This window comes from Eulemur rufifrons, chromosome 28, assembly GCF_041146395.1.
Source record: "Eulemur rufifrons isolate Redbay chromosome 28, OSU_ERuf_1, whole genome shotgun sequence".
In the NCBI taxonomy this organism is placed as follows: domain Eukaryota; kingdom Metazoa; phylum Chordata; class Mammalia; order Primates; family Lemuridae; genus Eulemur; species Eulemur rufifrons.
This window is the reverse complement of record NC_091010.1, coordinates 16,842,762-16,866,770: the sequence shown is the minus strand read 5'-3', so window position 1 is coordinate 16,866,770 and position 24,009 is coordinate 16,842,762. Positions and strand designations below refer to the sequence as shown.

Below are 24,009 nucleotides of genomic sequence, written 5' to 3'. Positions count from 1 at the left end.
AAGTGACAAAGGACCCTTGAATTAATTATGGTGCACTTTAAGGAAGTTGGGGATTACTTTGTGAGTAGAGGAAATACACAAGGTCCTTAAGATGGGAAAGGCAGTATCTAGTATTGGTCCTCGGTTCCAACCAAGTCATCTTTGAGGAGTGGTGGATCTCTTCATCATCTTGTAAGGTGAAGATGTTGGGATGCCTTCTTCGGGGAGGTTTCTGGTGATCCTCCTTTCCATGTGCAACAAACTGCCCGATTCCTCTGGACCTCCCTGGACCGCCACAGTGTTGGTGGTGTGCTCAATGGCAAATGCTTGGACTTTCTTCTAGTAATATAAACTCCAGAAACCTCAATCTAGAAGCAGAATCCCTGTGGACAGCTGACTTTTCATTCTCCACCTGTGCCAGAGATCTGTCTGCCACATAAGCCACCCTAAGGCACCTGAAATTACTATAGGAATTGACGTGGTAAAGAAATTTATCCTGTGTGGGCCAAAGTAGTTATAGACTCTCTTGTTGCTGGGGTGAATGACATTCCATACTTCCTCTCGTACTGTGGAATCCAATGGATGTAAACAGTGTTGGCCCTTCATGGAGCTGTAAGTCTCCATTGCTTCTTATGTCCCATATTCACTCCAACAACCGTTCTTCACCTGCTCAGTGCCCTCCAACGTTTTGATATTTAATGTTGGTCCAGCACTCCCAAAATCCTTCTAGCTACTTCTCTTCCCAATGAGATCACACTGCTGGAAGATCTTTGATCTTCCACATCTCAAAGATCTTCCACACTCACCTATCCTTTGTGATTAAACCCCCTCTATATCCCTAGCTCTACTGGGATGTCTCAAATGATAGGGAACCCACTGTCTTGAGAAACAACTCATTTCATTTTTGAAATGCCTCCAATTTTTATAACATTCTTCCTTTGTTGGAAGTGTGATTTTTGTTCTGTCTAAATCTCATGCATCATTCTTAGTTTACTCACAATCAGTTGAATCTATCTTCTCCTTGACTGTCATTGCATATCTGAAGACAGCTAGGATACCTGGTCTGAGTCTTCCATACCTTAGTTTAGGCAATACTGCAGTCTTCATCCATGGTTTTGGGTGCCCTTCTCTGGCCCTTTTCATTTGGGCCTCAACTCTCTGAATGGGTCCTAATGGCTACAGGTGGATCAACACAAAAAGCATGCTGAGGTTCCTCCTCACTTTTCATGGCTCAGATCAAATGCTACTTTCTTGTGAAGCCTTCCTTGATGCTATTCAAATACCAGGCAATGAACAGTTTTTTTCATGGTATTCTCATACTGCCTTGTATTTTACTTTACTGTAACATTTGCCACAGTCTACCATAACTATCTATTTACATTTCTTTTCTCCTGCTATTTTGTGGCCCTCTTTTGACTAGGCTCTTTGTCTTAATCACTACTGTATCCTCCATTTTTGGCTCAGAATAGGAAATTCATGTTTGTTGGTTGCTTTACTGATTCAAGAAACTAAAGTTAGAATTCTGGGTACTATGGCTGGTCAGAAAAGGAAATAATCTTTGTTCAGAGAGTTTTTTGATATTCTTCAGATCAGACCCTTTAGGATAAATCCTGGATGATTTGTATTTAAATTATCCAGGCCAGGCTGAGAGATTTGTAGGGAGTGGAGTGCAGCATGGCATATCTCTGAGACTTCCTGGGTGCTTCCGGATGTTTCAGCACAAATCATGGCTTGTAGCCCTAGTGTCAAACTATACCTGGTTTTTCCAACCCCCCCCCCCCCCACTCCAGTTAATGAAGCTTGAAATTAGCTGCCTTTTTTTCTTTTCATTGAGGGACGATTGATCGTGAAGCTTGCTTATTTACTTTTCTAAGATGAAGTTTTCAGGCCACTTTTACCAAAGACTGATTGCTTCCCAGAAAGAACCAAATGTACTTAAACCAAAATGTACCTCCTCCTCCCAAAGACACATATTTCTAAAGGGAATTTTTTTTTTTTGCCAGCTTCCTGTATCATTTACTAGCTTACTGATATGACATGAACATAGTCCTGGGTATCTTTTAAATCCTAAATGGACTAGGAGCAGGTCTCAGACCTTCCTGAGATAACACTTTCTCTTCAACCAGTAAACAAGGCAAGAGAATTTGAAGCTGGCTCTGTATCTTCAGGGCAAGTTTATTAAAATCCCTCTTGCGACTGAAATACGTTCTTCAAAGGCTGGAAAGAGTTTATTCTGTTCATTTTCTCAAACCATTTCTCTATGGTGGCCTCTGTCTATCTATTTCTTCTAGATACTGGATGTCTACGGAAATATTAAAAATTCTTTTAGGACAAAAAACCCCCTTCAAAATTCGCTCTTCCTGATGTGTGACCAGTTCTTATCAGCAACTGCTGTTTTATTTTAGCACTTTTGACCGAGTTCAGTATTTGAAAGGTGGCCTGGTGGCTTATGACACCTCAAGACCTCCCAACAACCCAGATACTGAGCTGTTACTCTGGGCTGGATTGCTCTTCTCTTTTTAAGATCAGATGTGACAGTTCATACAGTAATCTAACATGTTTGTTGAAGATAACTTTGCAAGATTGCCTCATGTGGTATTTGTCATTTGGTGCAGCCTAGAAGCAAATTGTCAGGCATAAATAAATGCAGTGAGAGCGTTTTTCTCTCTTACGTGGGGGTGGGGAGTGTATTGGGAGGGTCATGGTAGATATTCAAAAGCTTAATTCTAGGTCTGTGGGCCACGTAAGAGAGATTGCTGTCCCACCCTCTGTATTCTGGACATGTAAATGGGAAGTATCAGAGAAATTTCAGAGGGACAAATACTAAAAACTAAATAAAGGTCACCCTTGATGATTGAAATAGATAATTTAAAAGGTAAAATCACTTTATGATAAGTTTCTTAAATTTGAACCTATTTAAGGTGGATATATAAATAATGTCTGTCTTGGGTTGACAATATTGTTTAGGACAGATAGCTCCATGGCAAGGATAGTCAATATGCCTGTGACAGTGTCCTAATTATATGACGTCAATTTTATAGAAACTAACAATGACTTTCCCCCAAACTGAGGTGCTGAATCACTATCAGACATAGAATCACAGACATTGACTATGACCCACAATGCGGGAGTCTATTTATTATGCTATAGGATTGTTAGACCTGCCTGACGCTACTGCAATTTCTAAGGTTGTCAGCAAGGCTCTGCCAGCCTGCTGGAGGGGAGTCCTTTGTAAAAGCATCTTCTTTTTCCACTTATGAGCAAGGCCAGTGAGGGTGAATGTAGCCCTGAGAATCAGAGACAAGTTTATTAAGATGCGTCTGAGTTTGAGGCTCTCATCCAAGGAATGCTGCAGTTGGGAGGTGAGGGTGGGGGTGGAGGGGGCCATCATTGGAAGGTTAGCACAAATACAGTTGTCAAGGCAAGGAGAGAGGGTGTTGTTTAGTATTGAAATCATGTATTCCAGATGTGGGCATTTGGTAGTCAATCTGCTCTGAAGTGACATGCTGCTGAATCTTTAAAGGGCTTCAGCCGGGGAGAGCAAAATCTGATTGGGCAAATTGCTAAAATATTTAAAGTGCAGCCTGTTAAAGCTTTTACTGCGAAGAGCATCACGTCAGAAGTTGTAGTCAGAAAGAGCGAGTAATTGGCTTTCCATCCTCATGCCAGTCAGTCAGCATGAGGCTCTGTTCCTATTCCTTCCTCTTCATTGCCAATGCTAATAGCAACCCTTTGGGGTGTGTGTGTGTGCGTGTGTGTGCTGCGGAGATCAAATAGCTGGTAAAATGAGAGGAAGACGAGTGAGGTGGCTGTAAAAAGGGAGGCTGAATCCACAAAATGGCATGAAGACCATTTAGGGAAAGAGGAGCAGGAGAAAGGCAGGATTATTTCCTGACAAGAGTCAGCTGCACTTCCCGATGGGCACAGGGGGTTGAGACGGTTGTTTTGCAAAGGGTGGGTTCTGCAAGCAGAAGAGTGGCCGTCAGTGACAACCACTTCCTCTGCATCTTCCATCTCCTCTGAAATGTCACTCTGGGGGCGCTTCCCATTTATAATTTATCACGTTTTCCACTTAGGTTTTCCTGTCCTTTTCTCCCCAGGCACGACCCCTTGTTAATTCCTGGCAATGATCAGATTGACAACATGGACTCCAACGTGAAGAAGTACGACTCCACCGGGATGTTTCACTGGTGCGCACCCAAGGAGATAGAGAAAGTCATCCTGGTGAGTGAGGGACTGTGGAACAGATGTCATCAGCTTCTGCCCCAAACTACGTTCGTTTGCGAGGACTGAGGTTTTCCTAGCTGGATAGTGGGACCATACAGTCCCCGGTCCTAATTATTTTTGATGGTTGAAATTCTGAACATAGATTGAAGCTGCTAGAACTCCAATCGGAACATGAGCAATGTTCAGGATTTTCCATCTCTGAATATTTATTGGCTGATAACAGCAGTGGGTGATGATGCGCCCTGTGAAAGGCACTGCGGGAGGCAGTAAGCATGTAACTCCCGTGGATCTGGCTCTGAGGGCAGAGCCTGCCTGTGCTATTTAGCAGCTGTGTGGACGTGGGCAAGTCGCTTGACTCTTTGCACTTCAGCTCTCTTACCTGTAAAAAGATGAGATGAGAATGACCCTAACTCACAGGGTTGCAGTGAAGATTAAAACACAACATATGCCTCAATAAAGTTGCCTGTTCTTCTTCTTATCATTATTACTAAATTCTATGAAGAAATCTGAATGCTACCTGGATTGTTGTTTGTTTATAACAATGTTTATATTCTTATCGATAATGGCCTTGCATATTTGTGATCCTTCTTAGCACACATTGTACACAAGCAGATGCATTTGCTGAAGATGACAATGATGAACCACCGTCACCTTGGGGAGGCCGGGACTCAGAGCCCTGTTTCGTGGATGGCTCATGAGCATCTTCCTAGCAGCAGTGGCTTCTCCCAGTCTGTCCCAGGAATGTCAGCGTAGATAACAATCCATCCTACTCTCTGCTCTCGTTTTATTAACCACTTTAGGTTTTAATGCCTACATCAGCTATCCTGTAGTCTATTGTCTCAGTAATCCATGAAAAATGGATTAATAATCAGGAAAGTCAGATGGAAGGTTTCTTTTTCCCTCGTGCCTCTAATCCCCAGGTTGCTCTGGGCCTGTTCTTGTCTGCTGGCCAGGAAAATCCTATCATTTCTGCAGTTGGGACCACCCTTCCTAAACAAATACTGTTCCAGGTCCTCAGAATGGCTTTGAACTAATACACTTGATTTTTTCCCTGTGTTTCATCTATGTGTGTGTGTTCTCAACTTAATTATAAACAAGCATTAAGAGCCAATACGGCTGGCTCAGAGGTGTGGAAGTTGCAGGCAAAATACCTGCAAGTTTGCTCCTTGTGTTTATGTTCTGATGTTGTATCCATGGCACTTTCGCTGTGGTGGTCTAAGCTTAGCCTGGTGTTACCACCTGTGGCAGGTTATAAGCTGGATGCCCTATCTGGGGCCCAGGGTTTAATGACTTACCTAGATATTCCTGAGACATGCATGCTAACTGACATTGAATCAATATCTCCTTTGAGCATGAAAAAGTTTAGGGAGGTGAGTTCCTACTTCTCACATCTAAAAAGTAACATCATTTAACAAAACGTTTATAAGACACCTACTCTGTGCCATGCACTATTCTTATGGCTGGAGGTACAACCTCTGGCAAAAACTGCTCTCATAGAGCTTGTATTCTATTGTAGTACAGGGCAGAGAGGAGATCACCAGGTAGACAAAAGAGTACATAATAACATTTCACATATTGATACAGAGATATGGAAAAAATAAAGCAGGGTCATGGTCTGGAAAGAAACTGGGAGGTGCTGCCTAGACAATATGACCCAAGAAGCCCTCCCTAAAGTGGCACTGGACTAGAGATGAGAATGAGAGCAATGGCCAGCTACATGAGGTAGATCTGGTCTGGTGTGTATTCAATGTGCAAGGACACTAACTGCTTTGGGGATTAGAATATATTAGAGATGGTCCCAATTGCAAAGAAATCATCATATAATTAGAGAGAAGATATGAAATGTAAGCCTGAAACAACATATTGAAAGCTAAGTGATAGTAAGCACAATATGCTATTCAAATCTAGGGGAGAAGGACTAGTATGGGGCAAGTCCCATCAGATACGAACATGTTGTGTTTGGAGAGGGTTTAAGGCCATTAGAGCCCACCTTGGGTTGGGCCTTGGAGGATGCATAGGAAACCTAAGATACATAAAAGAAACACGTGAGTAGTTTTTCTGGTGGGTCTTAAACCTGGCAGAATCAGACTCTCCAGGGCTGAGGCTCAGGAATTAGGATTTTTACAAGGTCCCTCAGGTCATGTTACTGTGGCCAGTCTGAGGATTGGTGTTTTGATCCCCAGATCTAAGCACCTGGGGTCAGCATCTGTGCCTCAGCCACTCTGCTAACTGGTGCCTTCCCCGCCTCCCCATTCTAGAATTCCAGCTCCTACCCTGGACCCAGTTTATATTCCTCCAGCTCGTTGAAGAGAGCTAGCCTCCCAGGTGATGTGGCCAATTAAAACTAATTAGGAGCCCCATCACAGCACGTTACAGACTGGTTGACTCTGCTGGTGGTACCCCGGCACTCACACTTCCATGCGGCCCAGATAACTAACTCCAGGTCTTCTCTATGAAGTGGTGATATGTGATGTGAGCTCCCCAGTGGGTCCTCCTTGGTCACAGTTTATAAAGCATTTCTTGTAGCCTGTGTCTCAGGTTTCCCTGGACTGTTGCAGAGGGAAACCAATAACGGTGACAGTCTCTGCTTTATTCTAACGATCAGGGAGTGAAAGCTAGCTTCCTCCTCTCCTTGGAGGTTACTGTAATAACCCTGACATTGCCGTGAATTGCAATATTGGCATTTAAACAATCAATGCACTGGTCAATTCTAGGGATTAAATCAAGCAGAGTTTGATATGTGCAGTGGATATTAGTATGCCTCCCCCAAAGCATCGTAAGCCACATGGGGCCATTCCGGCATGCAGTGGGAGGCATTGGACCAGGACAGGCAGAGAAAGGCCCACAGCTGGCCTCCTTGTATTGTCACCCTCTTCATTAGCTACAGTGAGCCAAAGGGCCAGCAGCAGATGACTATTTGTATTTCCTGGGAAGTTGGGCATCCTCCTCTAAATGGGGTGATTGTGTTCTTTCATTTTTCTCCTTTGTAGATAGCGGGCTGGAGTTGGAGGAAGACATTGGCCTGTTGCTCTTACTGATCCTTCTCTAGCCCCTTTTAATGATTATTTGAGGGGTCTTTCTCTGAATAATTTATGCAAAGAGGGCCCCTCAAAGAATGCCCCTGAAACTCCCAAGGCAGCATTGGACAGGGGGCAGCAAACTTCTTCTGCAAAAGGTTTTATAATGAATAATGTATGTTTTGCAGGCCATACGATCTCTGTTGCAACTGATCAGCTCTGCTGTTGTAGCATAAAAGCAGCCATAGGCAATACCTAAATGTATGAGCTTGGCTGTGGTCCAGTAAAACTTTACAGGAATTTGAATTTCATGTAATTTTTACATATTATGAAATGTTCTTTTGATGTTTTTCAACCATTATGAAGCACGAAAGCCATTTTTAGCTCACTGGACATATGAAAGCAGGTGATGGAGCAGATTTAGCCTGGGGGTCATGGTTTGTCACTCCTGGCTTTGGATGCCATGTTCTACCTGCTGATGCAATCATGTACTGACACCTCACTGATAAGTCTAGAACTCCACACTCAGGTTTCTCGAGCTGAGACCAACACAGAGATCTATCATCATCTCAGCAAGAGAGCCAGGAAAGGCAGCTCATTTTATCAAAAGTTTCGTGGAAACTAAGACTTCCCTTTCCAAATAACATAAATATTACTTTTCCCTCTTATTCTCCCTCCCAGAAAATAATTATGAAAGTTCTGGTTACATATATCTATGGCATATCTTTCTTAAATCTTTAGTAAAGAAGGTAGTAATATGTGCAGACATATGTTTAGATAAATATACTACATAAACCTAATACGTACACATACTCAAATTATAAATATGGCATGTATGTAACATTGATCGAATAAAAATAATAGCACATAGTAAGCACTCAGCAAATGTTTACTTGATTCATCGCACAAATGATTTTTTTTGCTGCTTACAACAGCCCTACGAGGTCTCCTCTCCAGCACTCACACACTTCTCTCCATTGCAGACCCGAAGCGAAGCCGCCATGACTGTCCTGAGTGGCCACGTCGTGGTCTGCATCTTTGGTGACGTCAGCTCAGCCCTGATTGGCCTCCGGAACCTGGTGATGCCACTCCGTGCCAGCAACTTTCATTACCACGAGCTCAAGCACATTGTTTTTGTGGGCTCTATTGAGTACCTCAAGCGGGAATGGGAGACGCTTCATAACTTCCCCAAAGTGTCCATATTGCCTGTAAGTCCAAGGTCACATTATTGATGCTTTTTCTTCTTCTTTTCATTCACAAAAGAAAATCCCAGATGGATGTAATAGTGGTAGCTTTGATCATGCCTCTGCTGCTTCATTTGGGTATGGGCCTGAGGACTCAGCACTTCCCCTGTGCTCTGTCCAGGAAAATCCAAACCCTGGGAGACCTTATTAAAAGGAATTTGCAGCCAAGTTCAGTCCATCATCAGGGATGAAGTTTAGCTTGTATCAAATGTATTAACCATATCAGTGTCTAAATGCTCTCTTGCTCCTGTCTACACAAAACCTAGAGCATTTCGATAGTGTGATGCTTATCAAAAAAATTTACTTATAGAACTATTTATAGAATTTTACTTATGGCATTATTAATGCTTGGAGAAACCTTAACTTGTTCCACCTCTTGTTTAACTAAATAAATGTAAATAACAGATTTCTTTATTTCTGCTGTACAGAAGGCCAACCCCTTCTGTGGGCAAACCCCTAACCCCTATTCATTTAGAAGCCCGGCAATGTTTTTATTGTTTGTGTGGTGTGTGTGTGTGTGTGTGTGTGTGTGCATGCGCACATGTGTGTGTATGATATTCTTGATTACAGAACACTAGGACCCCAATCTAAAAGGAACAATTTGGTAATTTACAATATGGACTATATGACTTAGGAGTCATGTCACTAACTACTTCCTAATCATAACCAATATATTTTCCACAGACTTTCAGAAAATTGTAGAGCACTGTGCATTTCAAAATTTGATGTAGTCCTTCATGTCACAAGTTCATGCAAATATCACTTATCCTCCCAAAATTTTTCTTGTGAGTTCACATCCCTAAAACTGAGGAACATGGATTTCTCTACCTGTCATGAGGTCTGGGTTTTCCCCCCAGATATGGAGCTAAAATCCATTATTTTTATTACCAACTTCCTGAACCTCAGAAAACCAAAAAGAACAAAAAGAAAAAAAAAAAAGCAAGTAATATAATTCATTAAAGAACATATGAGAACCTACCCACAAATGCTACTCATTAGTAGCCACCGTTTGTCTTCACATCATGCCTGGAACAATAGGGACCCAATAAATATTTAAAGAGTGAGAAAAAATATCAGATAGATCTCCTTTGGATGTGGGACCAAAAATCTGCTGCCTTAGTGAACATATGCAGTTGAAAATAGTCACCTATAGATAAACAAATAGTTATACACACAGAAGAGCATAAACATATATTTTACTAATTTCAGAGATATGGTAGATTTGATTATATATTTCCACCATTACCTTCTTACACGTGCTCTTCCACATGGTCCTCAGAGCTCTAAAAGTATGTTTGTAAAGAATTTATTATTTTGCCAAGATACATAAATCTGTGTGTGGTGTGTGTGTGTATGATATTCGGTATCTGTGTACGTGCATGCTGTATGGATATATGTATGTGTTTCCTTCTGAGTGCCCTTGTACACATTCACTCATCTGCCTTCATATGTATAAATGAGCTCTCATATTTTCAGGTCCTTTTCAAACCGTCCGAAATTTAGCATACTAAAGCACAACAGATGTGCACAACATGGGCCTTCACCTGTGTCTTCACACAGGTCATTGTGTAAACAGTACCCTACATAAAGGACCGGCCCAGAGAAACACAAGAGGTGTCTATGCATGTCATTTGTATTTCTTGTGGTTTGAAATCATGTGCATACAACTGCACAGGGATTGTCTTATATCACCATTACTGCTGGCTTCTCTACAAGGTGAAAATTAAAAGAATATGGATGCAGGCAATTGAAGCTTATGCACTGGCAAAATGATTCAGGAAGTTGGTCAGACTTATTTTGTACCAAGAGATCATAGGAGAAGGGGGCATTCTTCTTCTTCTCTCAAAGGATACTGCTCCAGGGCTTGGAACTAGTAACTTCCCAGCACGCACAGCACTAAATGTCCCTTCTCCCACAGTTCTACTTTGCAGCAATATTTTGGGGGCTGAGAATGGAATCATAACTGCCACTGAGTCATAAAACAGGGTTGATGGGCTGCATTGCTGCAGCCAAGTCCCATCTTCTCAAAGCCACTTCTCCAGAAAGGGAGACTAGAGGAAGCCGTCCAGAGATATATTTATGGCTGTTGGCAAACCCTCACACTACACAGTCAGTGGGTTGAAGGCAACTAGGATCTCCATGCAGGATAAGCAAAAACCAGATTCAGGATGGGGACCAGTGAAGCTGATGCCTGTATGGGAACCCCAAAATGATGCGCTTGGCCACCTAGAAGCTATGACACAGGATAGCCTGATTAGTTTTGCTGTGGCTTCTCCTGAGGACACAGAGAATGTGGCGGTCATGCCCTGTCTTTCAACACCAACCCTTCTATTTTACCTGTGGTTGCATTCCCGGACTCTCTGTCATTACCTCCGGGATCTGGGCTTTTTCTACTGTCTTTTGTTGCTATTTTATTATGTTTAAAAACATCTGTTTACTGGCTCATCTATTTTTAATTTCCCTAGTAATATACAGATAAGTTCTTGTTATAAAATATTCAAACAATACAGAAGTATATAAAGTCAAAAGCAAACTTTCCCCTTCACCTTCTCAATCCTATTCCCCTCCCCAGAGGTAATTACTGTTATTAGTTTAGTGGGTATTTTTCCTGTGCTTTCTCTCTGAATTTTACATACATTTATAAATATATTTATGAATATGTAGTTTTATTTTGTGGGGTTTTTTTTAACATAAATGAAACTATACTTTTTAAATTGTTCTAGAACTATTTTCCTTCTATCTCAGAGATCCTTCCAAGCTGATGCCTACATGGAGAGTTAGTACGTGCTGCGTACTCTTCCATTGTACACATGTCCAAAAGTGTAGTTAATACTAATAATGACAATTAGACCGTTTCCTTTGGTTTTCTTTTCTTGCTGAAAAACGCAATAAAATGATATGGCTTGAAGCTTAATTTTTTCCAGCTCTCCTTTGCAAGACGCACGTTAATTCCACTCCCTCCCCTCACCTCCAAATAAAAATCGAGCAGTTCTCCAGCCCCACCTCCTCACTCTGTGCTCACGGGCGATTTCCCCTTGGTTGCATTGGAACTGCTGTCTTTTGCCCGAGACAGGAGTGACCTGCTATTAAATAAACAGGCATTTGCAACCCACCCCCTCGTTACATTCTGAAAGCCAGAGGTTGCCACAGGACAGTTACTTAAATCAAGACAATTTCCAGGCAGGAGGAAGATGTAGAACCCTGGCATTATTCCTCTCCCGCGTTTGTTAGTAATAGCTTGATTGAGTATTGAGAGCGAGCCTAAAATGCTGCCATCAGCACCGACTACCCTTTAGATTAGCACACGGCTCCTATTCCCTTGAACGTAGTTAGGCCAGCTTAATGTCAAGGCATAAAAAAGATACTTGTTAAATAATTTCCCCAAAGCTCCGGCTCAATCTTTAATTTGTTTTTATTTTTTTTTTTCTCCCTCTCCCTCTCCTCTTTCGGTCTCACTTTTGCTTCTCTCTCTCTCTCTCTCTCTCTCTCGCTTCCTCTCTCTCTTTTTTCTTTCCTCTATGCCAAAGGGTACGCCATTAAGTCGGGCTGATTTAAGGGCTGTCAACATCAACCTCTGTGACATGTGCGTTATCCTGTCAGCCAATCAGAATAATATTGATGATACTTCGCTGCAGGACAAGGAATGCATCTTGGCGTCACTCAACATCAAATCTATGCAGTTTGATGACAGCATCGGGGTCTTGCAGGCTAATTCCCAAGGTAAGGACAGCCTGTAATACTTCTTTGCTGTGCCTACGGGGGACAGGGGCTGGCAAGAGGGATATCCTTCACTCAGTAATTCAAAGAGGCTCACATCAGCCTGCCTGGCAGTGAAACCTGCGGTTGCTGTGATGGCTTTCAAAGGGACATCTGCTGCCTCTTCTTGCCATCCCAAGATGCAGGCTTGACCTGATCACCCACACACAGACTAGGTTGCCTTCCCGGAGAATAAACAGGTCTTTAAATGGCCACCCCCGCCCCCCCAGCCTTCCCAGACAGTGGGTTTGTGAGCAGGGTTATCAGCTAAATGTCAGAGCACTGAAAAGATGCTGGCTGCGCAATTCCCAGCGTTGCCTCCCAGTATGTGTCTTTGCCATTGAGCTGGGAGGCGGGTGTTACACTTTGCATTGTTCGAGCTGCCTCTAAGACCCTGTTGACTGGGAGATGGTGATCTCCAGAGAGTGGGGACTCTACAGACACCAAAAGTCATTTAGCAAGAGGTGACACTTGTCAGCCCATGCATTTTCCTGTAGGAGACACAATAGCTTCAAATGACACACATGTGCCTTCCTGCTCTGCCCCCAATCTTCCCTGTCATTTGCTCTGGGATCCTGGGCAGGTGGTTACAAGTAAAGATGTCATCTAGGAGTCTCAGAGAGGCAGCACAGCAAAACCTCTGGAAAAAACGACCTTAGCAATCAGGATCTGGCAGGATAGGATGCAAAGCATGTTCCTCTGAGTGACACCTCTATGTAGGCTTGCTATGAACTATAGGATCCTTGTCACAGGTGGTCTACTGGAGGGGTGGCATTGGCTGTCTGATGGGGGCCTGGTCCCATCATCCCATACTGGAAAGGTGAAGGAGCACAGCCCATGAGAACCACAGCTACTGGGATATGAAGCACCACCTTAGTGATAGCTGGCAAGTGTCTAATGACACCCCCCCATGTTCAGCTGGATCATGCACCCTGGATTTGTGCCACATTATCTTTTGTCAACTTGGCATCACCACCCCTTCCTTCTGACATCTGCTCAGCATTGCAGCAAAGCCGGGAACAATAGTGCCTCGAATCCTCCTCCAGGCATGGTTCTGGGCTAGAGTTGGCCAGTGGGGGAAGGGCCCTGGGGGAGATTTGGAAAGTGGCAGCTGCCGCCAAAGGCTGGTAGACTCAGGTTCAAAGCAGCTCCCAGGGGAGCTTTCTGAGAGCCAATGTCTTCACTGCTGGGGGCTGAAAAGAGGGGGTTGGGGCTTCCCTCAGGGTCTTGAGATTCACAGCACCTTCTGGCCAAGGGCAAAAGAGACTTCCACTTTGGTGTCACATGTGAAATGGCTTCTGTCCTTTTTTTTTTTTTTCTTTTCCTGAGGTCTCCTAAGGCCTCTTATTTTATTTTATTTTTTATTTTTATTTCAGCATATTAAGGGGGTACAAGCATTTTGGTTACATGTTATGACATTGCCTCACTGAAGCCATGATTTGAGACGTGCCCTTTCCCCCCTATAACGCTCACTGCTTCCATTAGTTGTGAGTTTACCCACCCCAGTCCCTCAACTCCCAAAGAATATTACTACTGCGTGAGCACTTTAGTGTTGATCAGTCAGTGCCGGTTTGATGGCGAGTACATGTGGTGCCTGTTTTTCTATTCTTGTGATACCTCACTTTGGAGGATGGGCTCAAGAACTATCCAGGAAAATATAAGGGGTGCTAGATCACCATCATTTTTTATAATTAAGTAGTATTCCATTGTATACATGTACCATATTTTATTAATCCACTCATAGATTGACAGGCACTTGGGTTGCTTCCATATCCTTGCTATAGTGAATTGTGCTGCATAAACATTCGAGTGCAGATGTCTTTATTATAGAATGACTTTTGTTCCTTTGGGTAGATGCTTCCGTCCTTTTGACATAGCCCTGGCACAGCCCGAAGCCTAATTTTGACCTCTTCACTCCACCATCCTCCCCAACACCCCCAAATCTAAATCTTGGTACCCATCTGTTCAGCTGTGCCCAGGAGAGAGCAACATGTCCAGGTCCTACGAGAGGCCTGAGCTCTTCCTACCAGCTGCGGACTGCGGAGGCAGAGCCTGCTTCCTGCACAGCCTGCCCAGGCAGCCCAGGTAGGAAGGTGCAGAAGACAGGAAGTTGGCCTGCTAGGAGGTAGAAGAGGCCAGCTGGCCTCTGGCTCCTGCCTTTAAGCCCTTGCTCTTAATGTCTGTCTCACCCAGCCCACCCCCTCTCCCCATATGGGCATCACCTGGGGTGGGAGTTTGTTGGAAATGCAGAATCTCAAGGCCCACCCCACACCTGCTGGGTCAGAATCTGCATTTAACAAGATCCCCAGGTGACTGGAACAGAATATGCTGCTTGAAGGCACAGTAAGTCTACACACTGAAACCAACTCTGTTAGATGCTCCTCCTCTCCTGGGGAGGAAGGAGCCACTGAGGGGAATGGAAAGAAGAGGAAGCAGCAGTCCTCCCTCTGAGCAGAGGTGGAAGGGAGCCAGAGGGAGCAGGAGACACTCCCTTTGCCCAGCCGCCTGCTTCCTCCCAATTCAATCATGATTCCAGGGCCATAGATTAGAATCTCAGTGTATAATTCAGTTACATGTGCATCTGATATAGGTGCTGCTTCCAGCTCCCTCAAACCTTATCCTGGCCTCTCAGATCCTACATAAAGACCAAACTGGTAAAAATGCTTCCACTCTCCAGTGCTCAAAAGCTGCCTTTATTCTTTTCAGCACAGGAATAAGCATGAAAAGTAGGGTTTGGCAGGAAATATGGAGGACGTTGAGAGGGAGCTCATTTTACCTCCAAAGAAAAAAAAAAAAAAGGCACTCTTTCTCTTGTACACACACGTGCACACTGCTATGGTCTGAATGTTTGTATCCCCCCCAAATTCATACGTTGAAGCCCTAGTCTCCATGGGATGGCATTGGGAGGTGTGGCCTTGCATGAGGCGCAGCCCTCATGAATGGGATTAACGTCCTTACAAGAGGGGCCCAAGACAGAGCCCTCAACTCTTGCAACTGTGTGGACACAGTGAGAAACCCTCGCCAGACACTGAATCTTCTGGCACCTTGATCTTGGACTTCTCGGCCTCCAGAATTATGAGAAATGCATTTCTGTTGTCTGTAAGGCGCCTGCTTTATGGTATTTCTTATCGTGGCCTGAATGGGCTGAGACACACGTGCAAGAATAGAAGGCAGAGGGGATGTTGCTGTGCTTGGTAGTGATTCTCCTGGACCTCTGTTGGCAGAGGAGGGGGCATCTGCCTCCCCACCGGCCAGCAGTCTGTTCTGCTTTTGAGGAGAAAGTGTGGAAGCTGTGGGCCCGCTGAACCCCTGTCCCCTTGTTTTCTTATCCTGTCTGCTCATCTCTTGGTTTTTAACACCATCCTCTGGTAACGTTCTGACCTTCCAAAGGCACTGGTCTAGCAGTGGCTGTTGACACAGAGAATTCTCTTCCTCCCCAGTGCTCACCTCTGGCCGCTGACCCTGTCCCCTGTCCCCTGTCCCCTGACTGCTTGGGCTCCCCTCAGCCTGTGGGGCCAGACGGAAGGGCTGAGTTTCCTTGTCATTGATCACTCTTTCTTTCAGACCCTTTTGACCAACTGGAGTGCTCATTGGCTTCAGAAACTTTTGCCATCCTTCATCTGGGCATTTGGTATAACCAAGCTCCAAGGGGATAGGAATTCCAGAAAACAAAAGGGATTTCATGTTACTCATCATTTTGGGAAACAAGTTGAACTTCCTGTGAGTGGTAACTGCGTAGATTTCTGGGGGCTGCCACCCCCACTTTCATTATTATGTTCCTGCCGGCCTTTATGAAACCCCACCCTCTGCTTTATCTGGAGAGAGACGTTATCATCTCTCCAGAACTCAGCTGGACAGAAATGTGGACTGGGGACAAATGTTGTGCTCTTGGGCCAGAATATTCATGCAATCTTACGGAAAGTTTTTCTAACATGATACAATTTAACGGAAAAATATGTCTTAACATTGAGAAAGTAGGACCTTTATCGGACACTTGCCACTGTGTGTTATTAGAGCTCCAAGACTGAAATAAAACCTCTCTTTTCTCTTCTCTCCTCTTTTCACATTCCCTTTTGGTGTCACTTTTCTAGCCCACATGGTGTCAGAACAGACCCAGCCTAGGGATTCTGGACCAGACACTTTCTGCAAAGATCTGAGATGTGATGGCTGGTTGTCAAAAACAATTACAGGAGAAGGCGGCAAACCCCAAGCTGGATGGCGTATCCGCTGTGAGAGTGGGGTCTACGAGATGCAGTTTTAATATACAGCAGGCACCACTGCAGTGACAATTACATAAAGCAGGTGAAGCTGCTTCTTGCTGGTCAGCAAACATCAGCTCAGAACCACTTTACAGCTCTTTACCAGCAACTAAGTGCCTTTATTTACAGAGTGCCTGTCACTTCCCTTTGGCTGGAGAGCTGGTGTATTATTTAGCACGCATTTATCTGGGGAAAACATTTCAATTTAAATCAGCTGGTACAACAGTGGCTCTTGCCAGACTGTTTCCCTGTGGTTCGAAAAGACAAGAACTGAGTCTGATCTTGGGAGGAGGGGGAGGAGCAGAGGCAGGCAGGGTCCGTTCTCAGAGAGTCACTCGCATTTGCACCTGAAGTGAGGGAGCGTGCGATGGGTTTCCCGTTCTACGCTCACATCGAGTTATGAAATGAGCATCCTATCGTGTCTTCCTGCTTACCCTTCCCGGAAGGGTAACTCCTAAGGGAAAGAAAGAGGAATAAAAGATTGTTCCCTGCGCATCAGGCACTAGAAAGGCCCAGAACACAAAGGTGACTTGGATTCAGCTGGTCCCTATGCTTGCAGGGCTCAAGTGAGTGGAGGAGATGTCCCCATAAACGATTACGGTAGCAGTGAGACAAGGACCAGCCTAGGTATAGAGGAGCACCAGGGGCTTCTCATTTGATGCATTTCGAGGAGTTGAGAAGGCCTTTAAGAAGAGGTGACATCTGTGGATGACTTAAATACATGTGGCTATGAGCACCTGAAATGTGGCCAGTGTGACTGAGGAACTGAATTTTGCCTCTTAATTTTAATAAATGTAAATTTAAAGCAACCTGTAGCTAGTGGCTACCATGCTGGACAGCACAAGCCTAGAGCATAGACTTGTTGTCCCGCTAAGGGTGTGAATTTGGGGGAATCATCAAGGATTTACAGGAAGAGGGTAATTACATTTGTATTTGAAAAAGATAACAGGTGAAAATATGAGCATGGTTTACAGGTGGGGACGATGGAGGCACGAGCTTTGTAAGAAGACCATGCAATGGACTAGCTGGGATGGGATGGGGCCAACAGGGCAGCCTTGGCAATGTCAGTAGGGAGGGCAGACAGAAATTGAGCTGGATTTGAAGCACAGGAAGATAGGCGTTGAAAGCCAATTGGACAGGAAGGAGGATGGACGAGCAAGGGTGAGGAGCTGGGAAGGAAATTCGAGGTTGGCCACTGGGTGGATGTAGCAGCGATAAAGTAAGCGGAGGACCCAAGAGCAGAAACAGGCTTGGGAAAGAAGGCTGAGAATTCAGTCCTGGTCCCATTGACTCGGTGATGTCCAGCTGAAGTTGGAACCATGAAGCTGTCATAGAACCGGTGAACACAGCCCTGTGGTGTTCCTTGCAGTGCTTGTCAGGAAGAGAAGTAGAAGTTGGCTTTAGCTTGAGATGGGAATTCACAGGAGGCAAAGGATTCCATGGTGCTGCTGAGAGGGTATGAAAATGAGTGGCCACTGGGGCTAAGCCAGCAGCTGGAGAAGTCAAACTGGGAGGTGGGGCTTCCAGACCCAGGGGCCAACCAAGAACAAAGAAAGGAATACATCCCTGTGAGGTCGAAGAGCAGGAGTGTGGATTAAAGTGTGGGAGAGTCAAAGGGTGGGAGGTGTGCTCACGAAGAGGGATACGTGATGGCCTCAGAGAAGAAATATTCCTTGTGGCGCTAGAGAAGAGCTCGGTGGCATTACACCAAGGATGGTTCTCCACAGAAGCTCTGGGCCCGCAGCAAAGGCCCTCTGAACACTACAAGCACCACCACCAACAGCAACGACCATCGTAATGATAATGTCAATGTTAATGCCCGTTTGCTGTGAGTATGTGGTAGGCATTTGCCAATCAAGAAAATATGCATTTCTTAGATCCCTGCTTTTCACCCTTGGTTCCATGTTGTACTTGAGACACTTTAAAAAATATTGAGGCCTGGGTTGCACTTCGGCAGTTGTGATTGAACTAGTCTGTTGTACAACCTGGGCTCCAGGAGTTTTGTAAGCACCCATCTGGTTCTCATGTGCAACCGGGTTGGGAACTGCTGCCCTAGGTGCTCCTCAGAGGAGGGCTGTGAGGTCAGGAGGTTGCTAGTCCAGTTGTAAAGATGAGGAAACAGAGGCTTGGCGAAGTTAAGTAGTGATTTTCACCCAGGTCTCCCAGTCTCGGGAACTGGGATCCTAACCATTAAATCATTTTGCTTTGTTAGGACGATTCTGTTGGGTCAGCCTGATGGTCTCCACCCATCCTCACCACCCATATTATTTTGGATTGTCATCAGTTTCCCTAAGACTTGGAAAGCCTTAAATGGAGAAAAAAGGGGGAGGGGTGTCATGTGTTGGAGGCCACAGGCTCTGGCTATTTTCTGCCTAACTGGCTGTCTTTGCCAATCCAGTTCCTGTCACATGTCTCAGGGTGATAAGTAAAGGGTAGTAGTGGCCCAGTGGACAGACCATCCTCCCACCACAGCTTTTGAGAGGCAACAGAGCCGAGATCCAGCACTAACCCACTGTGGAACAGCATGTCGCTCACCTCCAAAGCCAGCAGTGTGCGCCCCTCAAAGCCCGGGTCTCTTTAGCAAGATGGAGTTATGTGTGTATTTCAATGTCTGGGCAAAATTTGAATGTTGGTGTTAAGGTTCCTCTATTGTTCCCTTTCCTGTTATCTGCATTCATCTGATTCATGCTACCTGTCCTGTAGGTGTCAATCCAATGCCACAGACATTTATTGAGCACTTGTTGTGTGCCCAAACTGTACACAGCAGGCATTGCTGGGGGGGGGGGCAGGGAGTGTAAAACACATTCCCAGTCCTAGGGACCTCCTATGCAAACGTGTAACTGCTTCAGAAGGTTGCTTTACTACTGTGAGGGAATTACACTCTATGGGGCCAATATTGGGAACAGAAAGAGGAAAGTGGGTTTGAGAGACACTGAAAAAATGCATGGGATTTCAGCAGGTGGAGACAAAGAGAGCTGGCTCGAGTCAGGGAGAAGACTAGAAGTGAGAGGGCGGAGGTCACAGGGGTGTGTCAGAGAGACAGGAATGAGTACGATTTGGCTGGAGTACCCGGTATGTGTGAGACAGCGGGGAGAGACGAGGCTGAAATGTGGGTTGGGCATGGAGGATCTTTTTTTCCTTTTTGGGTTAGGAAGCTGTAAATAATATTTTATGAGTTTATGAGTTAGGAAGCTGTAAATAATTCAGTAGGCACTGGGGAGCTATGGAAGGTTTCAAAGCAGGAGAGAGATGGGCTTGGACCTGAGCTTTAGGGAGATTGATCTGGCAGCCCGTGAAGCATTGTTTGGAGTGGAAAGGAAGAGGCTGCCGCGACACTGGTCAGGAACTGTGGCTGTCCAGAGGGGAGCCAGGTAACAGAATGGGAGGCTCTAGTGGGAATCACTGCAGGTGTGAAACAGCCCGCGTGGGTGTGAGCTTCCTTCCTGCTCACAGGAAGAGGCCTGCAGAGTGGAGGGACAGGCTGCGGGGGAAAGCAGTGCTGGGAGGGTTGGGTTTTAGCTGTGGCTCATTTCCACAGGGACTTGGTGGAAAATCCAGGTGGGCATGAAAAGCCAAAGGGTGGAGACGAAGTCCTGAATGCAGGAGAAGGTCGCTGCCGGAGATTGGGCCCGTCGCTCCTGCTCTAGGAGTGACAGAGAGCCTCGGGGGGTGGGGTGGGTGGGGGGAAGACAGCTGAAGGACAGAAGTCTGAGGACCATCTTAGAGAGAGAGGACAGAGGGAGCCACAAGCTGAGCTGGATCCCCAGCATCCCAAAAGAGGGGCAAGCCGAGATATCCACTCCAGGACATGTGTCCGCTGCCTGGTTTCTCCTGCCTCCTCTAAGTTCATTTTTCTATATTCTGTGCCTCGTTATAGACACCAAGTTAAAAAAAATTATAGTGGCTTACACACTCACACACACTCATACACACACAGAGCACGCTTCCTCCAGCCCTCCCTGACCCGGAGCCAGAGTTATACCAAATGAATGTCCACATGTGAGCCGACGCTCTCCTTTGTCTGCATTTCAACAAAGGTTAAGAGCCTCCAGTCGGGAATGACATTTTTCTTCGGAAGTATGGCAGCAGCTCTCGGAGAGATGGCATTAATTGGGGGCAGAGGGTGCCCCCTCCCCATCCTAAAGTCTGAGATGTCTTTTACGGTTCCAGAGAAGAAAATGCGGTTTCTGTTTTATCTTTGTGTCAGACAACGTGGATTAGGATCTCCAAATTATGGGATGACAAAAAGCAGGACTCAAAAGGACCTTCCTAAAGTGGAACTCTGGGACAAAAGCCTCAGGATGGGATGTACTGGGGTCCTCTGTGTGTTAATTTCCAAATGATCAGTAAAGACAGGCTGGGAAGCCTTGTTGGTAAGAGTGTGGTTTATTTTGAGAAGTGATTGTTTTATCCTGATCGGCATGAGAGCACATGTGTCAAGAGTGGTGAAGATTTGAAGGGAAAAATCGACCAAACGTAAGAATGTTGTAAAGAAGAGGACAACCAGAATGGGACAATGCCTGGGCCACATGTCACTTGCCAGGTGGTTAAGAGAACAAGGCCAGCAGACTTGAAGGGCCATTTTAGCTTCTGTTCCATGGGACTTTTGTCCCAGGACCAATGGCTAATACTTAAGGAGAACCAGATTTTAGCCCAGCACAAGGGAGACGTTTCCAGATGGAAACGGACTGACTGAATGGACTGACTGAAAATGTAGCGAGCACCCTACCACTGCATATCCATTTGCCGAAGGAAAGCGACTGACATGCTCTTTGTGATGGGAGGGAGATTGGATGAGATGAGTTCTGTGGTCCTTTATAAGCTGAGGGTATCCAGTATTTTCTTGATTTGTATGACATAGGGATCCGTGCTTTATGTGATCTACATTCTTACTCCAGAGGGAGAGCTGTGGTGTTTGGCAGGATGGGGTCATGGGTCTTTTAGTGGAAGTGTTCACATCCTTCCTGGACAGCGCTGTCTTTGTGTTTAAAGATGGGGAGCGGCCGGCCTTGGGGTGAGCAGCTGCACATCTGGCTTTCACATTAATTGGACAGACCACCCCCTCTTCAACTCCCACGCCACCCTTCCGCACCTGCCCTCTCTTCCTCGTGGTCGGCCTTCTTCCCCTTCCCCAAACCCGGCTCCCCTCACACCCAGGCTGCTCCCTCTTTCCTGCAAACACACCTAGGCACAGATCCTCACACACATTCTCCCTCCCTGAAACCCGAGAAGCATTTTTTCAGCTGCTCCCATATAACATTTCATTACCACAATATTCCCTCTCAATTCTGAAATGGCGGTGGGGGAGAAGCCATTTCTCTTTATACCCACTGAATGAACAAAGCTCAGTGCTAAAATATTTTTCTTCCGTTGGAACTGAAACTGCTGTTGGCTTCCGTCCCAAAAACCAGAAAGACAATTATACTTAACTGTTTAGAGATTTATAAATACCACCCTGGAGTAGCCTCTAGGTAGTAACTTTAGATACCCAGCCCAATAATTTTCTTTTATTGGTTTGTGATTTAGATCTTATTTTGAGCCCTCTATAATAAGAGTAGTACATTTCATTAAAAGAGCTTACTAAACAATAAAGAAAATCTGGCTTAGGGCTCTGAGCAGGGCTCCAGTACAGAAAGGGGTCTGCCCTGTTACATTTCTTCTGTGGACATCACAAGATGAATCCTAGCGCAGGGTGCACATGTATTTCGGCAAAGCAGCGATTGCAGCTGTTTTCTAAATGACTTCAACTTAGGAGAATTTTTCCTACACAGCATATTTCATCACATGAGCGATCCTCTTAAGGCTGCCATTTACTATTATGGTAATATGTTCCTAGTGAAAGAAACAAGGAAAAACAACAGCAGCAGCCGGAATGAGGGATTGAGAAACTTGGAAACTTTCTGCACCTGTGGAGGGTCTTCTGCTCTCCATACATGAAGGGCTTTCTGGACAGTGGGTGTGGGCGAGAAAAAGTATGAAAAGATGAAATCATCATTCCCTTCCAACTGCATGCAGAGCAGATTCACTTCCCCACTCAGGCGGTGCCCAGCTTGGGACAACCACAGTGAAAGGAAACCTTAGCGTCAGAGACAGAAAACAGATGCGGGGTGGCGTTGGAGTTGGGCTGCACTCACTGTCTCAGCATCGGGCTCTGGCATGATGGTTTACTCCTCAACATTTGGGTGCTCAGGTAAAGCTGCTTTTTAAAAATTGTAATTTTTGGGTTTTTTTCCCGTGACCATGCACTAGGCACATTCATATACAATATCTCATTCAATCTCCCTGAAAACCTGCTCAGGCAGAGGTTACTATCTCCATTTTACAGATGAGAAAATAGAGGCTAGGGAAAATTGAGCACTTTTTCCTCAAAGTCCGATAGCTAGTGAAGAGCACATGGAGTTGATCTCCAGACTGATTTCAAAGTCTATGTTTTTCTCACCCCATCAACTTGTCTTATAAAAGACAAGTCTTGGCCGGGCGCAGTGGCTCACGCCTGTAATCCTAGCACTCTGGAAGGCCGAGGTGGGAGGATCGTTTGAGCTCAGGAGTTAGAGACCAGCCTGAGCCAGAGCAAGACCCCATCTCTACTAAAAATAGAAAGAAATGATCTAGACAGCTAAAATTATATATATAGAAAAAAAATTAGCTGGGCATGGTGGCGCATGCCTGTAGTCCCAGCTACTCGGGAGGCTGAGGCAGAAGGATTGCTTAAGCCCAGGAGTTTGAGGTTACTGTGAGCTAAGACAAGTCTTGTTCTGGAGAGAATTGGCCTGAATCTATATGTCTGCTTTCAAGGGTAGTGGAAGCTTCCCCAGAACAAACATTCAAGGGAGTGAAAGCACTCAAGGTATGCCAGCCTCACTCCTGCACTACCCCGTGTGCCCAACAGTCTGACATTTGTTTTGAATGTTTCTCATCTACACAAATCTCCATTCGTTCTGGCCCCACCAGTACGAATGATGAGAGATGCTATTCTCCTGAGTCTTGAGTCTTTCCTGCTACAACAACTGGACAAACAAAGGTAGAGTTGGGGGAAATATCAAGCATTCTGTTGAGCCTGCCTCTGTGAACAGTAATATTGTTTCAGCTTTTTTTTTCTTTTTCTTTTCTTTGTTTTCTTGTTAATATAGATCTGACTCTGGAGCTGTCAGAAAGACAGTGGAATGTTTGAGACCCAGCCATTGCTTTCTTTGTTAAGAGACTTAACTAAATATTTCCCAGTTTAATCTACTCATTCCAGTCTCCAGGTGGAAGTTTCCGTAGAAGGCCATAGATGAGAATGAATAGACATCTCTAGCCCTCAAAGTCTAGGCTCAGAAAATGGTCCAGAGAAAAAGTGTCCTATGGGAAGAAAGTGCAGTTGTGTATGAGGGAAAGGGAAAGGAAGTCTTATAATCCCATGGACTCTCTAAGACCCCTGATGAAATTCTGGATAAGGATAGGTCAACCAATAGTTCTTTTCCTGAACATCAGTTTGGTTTACACCCTGTGCCTGGGGTTAGTATCCTTGCTCTTTTCGTAGTGTAT

At 45.1% G+C, this 24,009-nt stretch overlaps 1 protein-coding gene across 26 annotated transcripts in view; it reads left to right on the top strand.

Moving 5' to 3' along the window:
* The window catches only part of KCNMA1 (potassium calcium-activated channel subfamily M alpha 1), a 725,165-nt gene that overhangs the window by 640,484 nt on the left and 60,672 nt on the right, over nt 1-24,009 (top strand). For all 26 annotated transcript variants that reach the window (XM_069460487.1, XM_069460484.1, XM_069460483.1 and 23 more), the window contains 3 exons: nt 4,080-4,203; nt 8,207-8,431; nt 11,995-12,187. In XM_069460487.1, coding sequence (XP_069316588.1) covers nt 4,080-4,203; nt 8,207-8,431; nt 11,995-12,187 — 542 coding nt within the window. The remainder of the gene's footprint in view (nt 1-4,079; nt 4,204-8,206; nt 8,432-11,994; nt 12,188-24,009) is intronic.